Below are 9,327 nucleotides of genomic sequence, written 5' to 3' on the forward strand. Positions count from 1 at the left end.
CCAGGGGATCCTGTGATAAAAATGAAACTCCAAAAGGTAAAAATAAAGTTACCAAACCCCATAGAATATTTGGTATTTAACCCAAAAAAAAATGAAAGAGGTAAGCATCATGGACTTTACTACTTTTGAGAAAAAGGCACTAAAAGAAATTCTAAATTAACAAGACTTTTTTTTTTTTTTTTTGTTTCTATTGATTGAGAATTATCTGAAAGAAAATGAAAAGTGGTAGCATCGTAATTAAATGGATATATAGGGGCATACTATTAATGTTTTTGTCCTTTTTCTAGAAACATCTCTCCCTCCCACTTCCAAGTCTATAAAGTTTGGTGCAGGACCACTCTGTGAGGGTGTGGAAGAGCTTGGCAATAGCAGCAATGGGAGAGCCCGATGCTCTTCCTCTTCTTCTTCCTCGTCTGCTTCTTCTTTTGACTCTCAGCTCTCTCTTTCTCTTCCACTCTGCTTCCTCCGAAATCATTTTCGAGGAGCGATTCGAAGGTACGCTCCCCCGTCTTTCACCACTTTGTGTTCAAGATTTCCCTGTTTGTTTCTCGGTGTTTGTAGAGATATGAGAGCGCTTACTTCAAATGAACTTTGTTTTGTTTTCGTTTCTCTTCCTTGCGTTTCCATTTGGTGTGTGTGAAGATATGATAGCGCTCACTTCGAGTGGACTTTTTTTTTTTTCTTGGATTTTCTCGGCGGCCAATCGGATTTGATTTGTGAGCTAGCCAGTTTACGGTAGAATAATGTTTTTTTTTGGATGAACTAGAATGTGATTTTCTTGATGATATATGCGCGTGTTTCTCTATTATATTTACACAAAGCGGGAGCTTCTATGTTGGATCAACGTGTGAGAGTATGATTCGGTTTTTATCTTTTCAGAATATATTATCGGAAGAATTTGTATTTTCAAGTTTTCTGCGAATTTTGATATCCGCAATTTTAAGTTTTTATTTCATTTCATGTTTCTTTGTCAAAAAGATTTATTGAAGATCACTTCAAAATTGAATAATTGATCGAACCTGGTTGATTTGGACCGGGGATCAACTAACAATAAAATTGAAGATTACTTTAAAATTAAATAAGGTTTTTTTTTTTTTTTTTTTTCCTGATATTTTTTTTTCTGATTCATGTGGAGAAAGATGGGTGGAAGGGCCGGTGGGTCTTATCGGACTGGAAAAGGAGCGAAGGGAAAGCTGGCACGTTTAAGCACACGGCGGGAAAATGGTCCGGGGATCCTGATGATAAAGGTAACATTTATGTGCCAAATCCCGCCTTTTTGGGAATAGAAAATATTTATTGTTGTAAGAATTAGCTTTGAATGACCCACAACAAAAAAAAATAAAAAAGCCTTTGAATGAACATTACTTGTTTATGCCTTAAGGTTTAAGTGTGAAGTGTCTTTTGAACCAGTGTTATTATTTCGAACCAGAGATTATCTTTTACTTATTAAAGCAAAAGGAATATGTAATTTTGAGCCTATGCAATCACTTATCAAAAATAAAATAAAATTTTGAGCCTATGCAATCAAATTTATTCAATTGAAATTACGTTAATTGTATTGGTTTCATGAAGAATTACAATGAGAAAGATGCGTGAGAAGTGCACTCATAGAAAATCGAGCATCGTATGGTTGACATAGCTAATAAGGAAAAAACAAAATGCTCTATACAAATTCGAGAAATCCCCATAATTTCATTTGCAAGTCACTCAGATGTTCAACTAATGTAGCCTTTAGTACCACTGCGGTTTGTAGTTGGTGTGTGCTGGGATCCTGGAATTAGAGCAGATGTTCATGATGCCTTGGAATTGCAGGTATTCAGACATATAACGATGCCAAGCATTATGCCATATCTGCAAAGATACCAGAGTTCAGCAACAAGGATAGAACTCTAGTGGTACAGTATTCGATTAGATTTGAACAGGACATTGAATGCGGTGGTGGTTACATCAAGCTTCATTCTGGCTATGTCAATCAGAAGAAATATGGTGGTGATACACCTTACAGGTCTGTTATTTGTTACATTTTATATCTTTCACGATTCTTGCTTTGAGAGATTTGGAGTCGAATTGTCATGTGTGAACGGGTGTTTAGAAATTTTCTTTTGTGGTTACAGTTTTCAATCTTCTTAGAAAAATTATTCTACTTACTATATTCAGAGTATTTTTGGTGTTTTTTTTTTTTTTTTTGACACTGGAATAATTTTATATGTATCAGGATTTTGTGTTTTTTACTATCATTTTTTAATTTTAATAACATACATGAGGTTTGGCTGAATCTTACCAGTTTTGGGGTGTTTAATCTCATTAGTATTTCTTATTACGACTGTGGGATTTAAATATTTAGTGTTCCACTGACTGATTGCATTTTCTTGTGCAGTTTCATGTTTGGACCAGATATATGTGGCACACAGACAAAAAAGCTCCAAGTTATACTTTCTTACCAGGGGCAGAATTATCCCATCAAAAAGGATTTACAATGTGAAACAGACAAGTTAACTCATTTTTACACCTTTATTCTTAGGCCTGATGCAACTTATAGCATCCTGGTTGACAATAGAGAAAGAGATTCTGGAAGTATGTATTCAGACTGGGATATCTTTCCTCCAAGGAAAATAAAGGATGTCAAAGCAAAAAGGGTACGACCTTGATGGATGCCTTTTTTAGAATTTGGACTATTTATTGACTCTCGGATGAAGATATGTTGGTTCTATGAACAAATAATGAATTGCATATTTCAATTGAAGAAGTGCATTGTTCTAAAAATCATATATCTAATTGGTGATTGCACTATATGTTGGAGCATTCTTTAGCTATCTAGCTCTCTGACAAAGATTTTGCGGTTTTCCTTTATTGACTTGCTTTCCTCTCACAGCCAGCAGACTGGGATGATAGAGAGTACATTGATGACCCTAATGATGTCAAACCACAGGTACCATACTCTTCTTTTTTTTTGGAACAGTAATAAGTAATTCTTTACTACATAAATCACACTCATGATCTGTCTTGATGTTGCAGGGTTACGACTCAATTCCTGCTGAAATTCCTGATCGAAGGGCGAAAGAGGTAAGTTGAGTGCTCATGCATATCAATATATTAAATTATCTGTTTTGTCTCACTAAGTGGGGTTTAGCACCGAACATAATGTGTAGCAGGAGGGTTTTCCTGTTTATTATGCATATTACTGTAAGTATTTATTTACTTCTTGTTACATCGTGATGATAGGATGAATTGATTATTAGAAGAATTAGTAAATATTAACATGGGATAAGTGATTGATTAGCAAATAATGACATTTTAATTACTTATAAAAAATAAAAAAGGTGATTGATAGGTAGTCATGAATGGGGTAATGATTTTTTTCTTTCTTTCTCCGTATTAGCCTGATAACTGGGATGATGAGGAAGATGGAATATGGAAGCCACCTAAGATTCCAAATCCAGCATACAAAGGACCATGGAAGCGCAAGGTGCCTTAACCTACACATAGAAAGTTGAAATTCAACTCTTGTTACAATTTTTTTAACTACTGGAATGCATGTTATACTACAGAAAATCAAGAACCCCAACTATAAGGGGAAGTGGAAGACTCCATGGATTGATAACCCTGGTATGTGTGCATTGCTGAGCACAATATGCATGTATTTTTAGCTTCTATTATCACAATATAATTTCACATAGATCGACCTGCTGTTCATACTATTATCCTAATCATCTTAATATAAGTATTTTCACCCACTAGTTCATTCATACTGTTATCATCAAATCTTCTACTGCGACTGTTGCTACCACCATTGTGTCACCATTATTGCAAAGGTTAAAGTGCACTGAATTTTGAATTCATGTCTTGCAAGATTTTCTCTTTTAGCCAAGGCCATTCTTGTTTAAACATTATTAGTTAATAAAAGCTTTTATACAGTGTTTTATAATTACCATCATAATTCAGAGGTTAGTAATCTCTTCAAGTTGGCCCCTATTTTCAAAATTACGCAAGCCTGCTTTGAAAGGAGGGTCGATGAAATGTTTTATTAAAATTTTTATAATAATCTCAGTGACAAATGATGTTGAGCTTTTATTTAAAGCCTCTTAGGGTTTCAAATGCAGCTGTAACTGATCCTCCTTTTTTACATGGTGAGATGCACCATTTACGCCATCATCTTCATACATCAATTCCACCTTTTCTGTTTTGCCATTTTTTCTTCTTTCTTCTTGTAGTATTTGGCATAGTTATAACACCATGATATAATTGAAGACAATTTTGAAGTCTCGTAGTAGGGCCTATATCCCTTTATGTGTGAAAAAAGGGCAAAGAAGAAATGAGCCCAAACGGAGGGACCTTTTTTAACATGCTTAAGAGGTGGTTGACTCACAAAAAAATATATAAAATAAGTTTCAGACTGTTAATGAAGCGTGTGGAGGCAAATCTCACAATAGAAGAGGTGTCCTCATAATCTCTCCTTCCTGTGGGATATAGCTTTTTGCCACATGATGGCTTCATACTTATCAATTGGCCTTACGGCCATGCTTTTATTTGTCAACACCCATTTGTTTTCAATTGATTTGCACCCAGGCAGGAGATCAACAAGCTCCTGAACTTGATTCTTTTCCATGAAATGACCTGATTTTCCATAGCAGCTATTCACTTTTTATAGCCAGTGATGATAGTGTCAGTAGATGAAGCTAGTTCATCATTATCAAGCAGAGCACGCGGAAGCTTCCGCTTAGTGTCAAAATGTGAGTTGGGAAATTTTTTTCATGTTTGTTTCTACACAATTGAAGATCTTGTGAGGCATAGGATGGCATGATACTTTCTTTAGGTTGATAATTATTCCCACTAAGCTGAGAACTATCCTCTTGAGCCATACCCATGCTAGGAGACAAATCAATAATTATTCCCACTAAGCTGAGAACTATCCTCTTGAGCCATACCCATGCTAGGAGACAAATCTCTCCCACTATCTTCAGCGATCGCATTAACAATAGGTTGAAGACTTATTCCCCTATCTCTGTGAAAAGATGTCTCATAAAGCTTAAGATTCTTTCTAATTTCATCTCTTATTGGGAAATCATGCCTAAGAAAGTAGACATTATGAGTCTCAACCTTAGTCAATCTATTGTTAGACCGTTCATCTAGCAGGAGTTGCTCTCTTATTTACTTCTAGGACTCAGTTTTTCATGAGGTTAAGATGTGGTTTGAACATAGCCAGCCAACCCCTAAGGTCTTAAGTGGTCCATGTTTGGTTTCTTACCAGTCCTTAAATCGTAGGGTATTGATGGGACTGACTCAGAAGTCACTTTGTGAAGGCACTCTATGAAGGATATAGGTCAACAATGGATCTCTCCAAAAGTTGTTGGGAAGATTAGCTTGCACCATCATCAAGCTTACCATGTTTAGTAGTGCATGGTTCCTTTGCTCCTCCAAACCATTTTGTTGTGAAGCCCAAGAAATTGTTAATTACCTCATGATGCTTTATTTAGACAAAGCTTTTGATTTGGTAAGAGAAATGGTAATGATATATTTGAAGAACCTTAAGACTTCTATCCTCTTGATTCTTAACCAAGTTAGGAAATCCTTAAAAACAATCCAATACTTTCAGCTTTCAGGAATTCGAATAAAATAACACCCATATCTCATGTAATCATCTATAAATGTGAGGAAATTACTAGCACTATGGTGTGCCCTGACATTCGTTGGTCACAAATGTTCGAGTGGAATAACTCTTAAGATAGAAAATGCTTTTTTACCATTACTAAATGGTTTCCTAGTACCCTTCCTTTTGAGGCAAGGTTCACTTAATTTTTGAGATAGAGATGCCTTTTACCATTACTAGATAATTTCCTAGCAGCCTTCCTGCAAAGGCAAGGTTCACATTTAACTGACTCCACATTGGACAATAGTACGAAATTATGTTTGTTAGGTTTTTAGTGTTGGCAAATTCAGTGTTAAAACATGTTTCATGTAATTTGGATTTTTGGGTGTAGAGGGGACAAGGTGTCTTTATCTTTGTATAATGTTAAGGTTGGTTTTGTTATAGAGAGGGGAGAGTACCCACCAATCCCATGGGTTTGGTCCAACCAATCCTATTTCCAACAATTTGATTACGGAAAATTATGGGAAATAGTAACATGCATTGGGAGGCTTTTGTGTAGTGCTTTACCAAGACTGGATGGTACCATCTAGTCAACCTGTTTGAATGATCAGCCTATCTTTAATCCAGGTCTAGCTCAATGTAATTTGGGGTTGAAGGCTATGTTTGGAAACGACTCTGAAAGCATTTTTTTTTAATGAATTGTGTTTTTTGGTGTTTTCCGACTTAAAACGGAGCCCTAGTGTCATATTAACCTTTAGCCTTTTAGTTAGGAGTGTACAAGCGGTTGCAGTTGTGGTTATTCTCTCATAATCACAATCGCAACTACTTTAGGCGTTTATCATTTTTAAGTAACCATAACAGTCCCGTTAGGGCCGGTTAGTGGTCAACTGCTAATCTGCGTTAATGTAGTTATTGAAAAATGATTATTAACCATTAATCGCCTTTCAAGTAATGGGCCTTTTCTAGTTTTTTGAGCCATTGTAGTAGTAAATAAAGAAAGGATATTTAAGATATATATCAGTCTATTCAACCATGATTGCGACTTTATTTTGGACTAATTATCCCTCCCAAGATATTGTTAGAATGATACTTCTAGACGCCCACCACCTCCCAGGCTAGAAGAAAAAAGAAAGAAAGAAAGAGAATAAAACACTGGCAAATTGGTTGATAAATATCTTGTTCGGAACTAGGAGATTATCTAAAAACATAGACAAAGATTTGAAGGGCCTGCATCAAGAAAAGAATGTACGTCTGCCTCTAATAATGGTAACAATAATTTTTTTATTTTTTTTTTATTTTTTATGTAAATCTTATAAATCTTTAGAGGGAGATTACAGTAGTTAGATTTTTCGCCTTTCAATTCCAACTTATGAATATTGATTTTTTCTCGTCTTTTTATCTTTCTTTTTCTATTTCCTGCAGAGTTTGAGGATGATCCTGACCTTTATGTGATGAAGCCAATAAAATATGTGGGCATCGAAGTATGGCAGGTAGGTGTCATGATTTGTTCTTCTGGAGTCCAACCAACTACATTATTAGGGAAACACAATTGCTTCATGTACACTCAACTAGGTGACCAGCCTTGCTGTTTTCTATCTCAAGTTGACAAAGAGAACTGCAGATTTTGTTCGTCTGAATGACAAAGTTGATAAACTCGATAAATGATTATTGGTTAAGGTCTTCATCCCTTGTTTAGAAACCTGGTAGTTGGTTATCCCCAAAGCAAACCTCCCTGTCAGGTTTTGTAAGAATTGATGAACTTACTAGTACATTTTCAAAGTGTCCAAGACTGAACCACCATCTATTTGATCTACTCTGAACAGCCAGACGAATATTTGACCTTTGCTGATGGGTGGAGTCGGATCAATTTTATTGCAGGTAAAGGCTGGTTCGGTTTTTGACAACATTTTGATTTGTGATGAGCCAGAGTATGCAAAACAAGTAGTAGAAGAGATATTTGCGAATAAGGAGGTGAGCTATTGCTTGAGAGTTTAATTGTCACTTAGCTCAAAGAAAATGTCTGAACTCGCTTGTTTATTATGCCTGAAATTTCAGATTGAAAAGGAAGCATTTGAGGAAGCAGAGAAGGAGAGAAGAGCTAGGGAAGAAGAGGTGATTATCATGAATTTTAAATGCTTTTGTAATGTTGTGATTTGACATTATAGTTTCACTGACCAGTTTCTTTCAGACTATTCAGTTATTGAGCATGTAATTGGATGATTGTGTAGGAAGGTAAAAGGGCAAGAGAGGAAGGTGAACAAAGGAGGAGGGATAGGGATCGTCGATACGGCGATAGAAGGCGCCACAGAAGGGTAATATATCATTCTTTTGTTTCAACTACATTTTCTATGAAATATAATTATGCTTATGATGATTTGCTATTGCCACTAAAACATAAATTTTGTCTTGCAGCATGATCCGCGCGATTACTTGGATGATTACCATGTAAGCATGCATCTCCTCTTTCTCTCTCTCCACCTCACTGCTCAGGATGAGCCTTGATTGTTTCTGGTTCTTGTTTCTAATCTTAAAATCTTGTTGATGTTGCAGGATGAACTATGAGAGGCATCCAGAGCAATTTTCATAAAAGATTGTATTATGTGGGAAGGATGTCCAGCCCATGTGGTTGGTTGTATGATTATTGCTGTTGTTGTTGTAACATTGAAGCGATGAGGCAATAAAATTAGATCTTGCACTGCTGTTTGTTCCTAACTGAATATAATAAAAGAATTATAATTGTAACCCAACTTTACAACTGTGTGGGCCGTGAACGTGGTGAAGTATTATTATCTAGAGTTGGATTTCGCTGGCATGCAAAGCTGTGGGCTGATTCTAAATCCAGCCAAGCAGTAGTAGAGCTAATCATTTTGGTTTCTCTATTCTTTTTGTTTGTTTCTGTGCGTTCTCATTTGCTTTTTCTCATTTTCCATGCAACAAGTTTGTGGTTGCTAATTGCTATATATTTTGCTTTATTAAATTTGAATTTGAATTTCGAATGGTTTTGCATTTATTACTGTTGGGTGTCGGGATTTGGGCCTATAGGTCCACACAACTTATATGCTAAAGCCCAGAAGCGGTAAGCCTAGGCCATCATGGGGAATCATTATAAAAGATACGTCAACGTTCAAAACTCTTACTCGGTACATTCATATATATTTTTCCCTAAAAAAACTACTGATTTTTAACGTTCTTTCTTTTTTGCAGGTAGAAAACCTTTCTAACATTAACAAAAGAGAATATTTAAAGAGGAATGAATGATTAGGACATAAGTTTATAGAAAGTAGGGAGCTCTTGGCTAAGAAAATTCCACCATTAATGTGTTGATAAAGAAAAGAAAAATCATTGCAGATAAGGAAAAGTGGAAAAATGTCAACCCATCAAGGAAGACACAATTTGGAAGGAAAAGGTGAAAAGTAGTATGCTTAAAATGCTTAGTCAAGAAAAAAGAAAAAAAAGAGAAAAGAGTGAAGACAAGATCACGTGCTTTACATGTGATCATTTAGGGGAATTTTATAAGAGTTGTCGGTGAGGCATACATGTTCCATAGTAGTGACATTTGTACTACCCTCCAAGGCCGCATGTAATGTTTCATTGTTATCTTCCAATCTATTTAATTAAAGGACAAAAACAAAAAACCAAAAAAAATCATAAGTTCAATCAGAAAAAAAGAAAAAAGAAAAAAAGAAATGATTGTCTTATTATACTATGAATGATGCGTGCACGTTTGCAGGCGGAGTATT

General features: G+C 35.6%; 1 protein-coding gene across 1 annotated transcript; it reads left to right on the top strand.

Annotated features, from left to right (window-relative positions):
- Positions 1-328: 328 nt before the first annotated feature.
- Positions 329-8,334, top strand: LOC132178718 (calreticulin-3). The gene is made up of 14 exons (XM_059591239.1): positions 329-495; positions 1,140-1,247; positions 1,813-2,005; positions 2,378-2,636; positions 2,873-2,929; positions 3,016-3,063; positions 3,380-3,466; positions 3,549-3,606; positions 7,010-7,077; positions 7,466-7,558; positions 7,643-7,699; positions 7,816-7,899; positions 8,000-8,032; positions 8,138-8,334. The coding sequence occupies exons 1-14, from the start codon at positions 375-377 to the stop codon at positions 8,147-8,149; spliced, it is 1,278 nt and encodes a 425-aa protein (XP_059447222.1). The 5' UTR covers positions 329-374; the 3' UTR covers positions 8,150-8,334.
- Positions 8,335-9,327: the final 993 nt, after the last annotated feature.

Source organism: Corylus avellana, chromosome ca1 (assembly GCF_901000735.1).
Source record: "Corylus avellana chromosome ca1, CavTom2PMs-1.0".
NCBI lineage: Eukaryota > Viridiplantae > Streptophyta > Magnoliopsida > Fagales > Betulaceae > Corylus > Corylus avellana.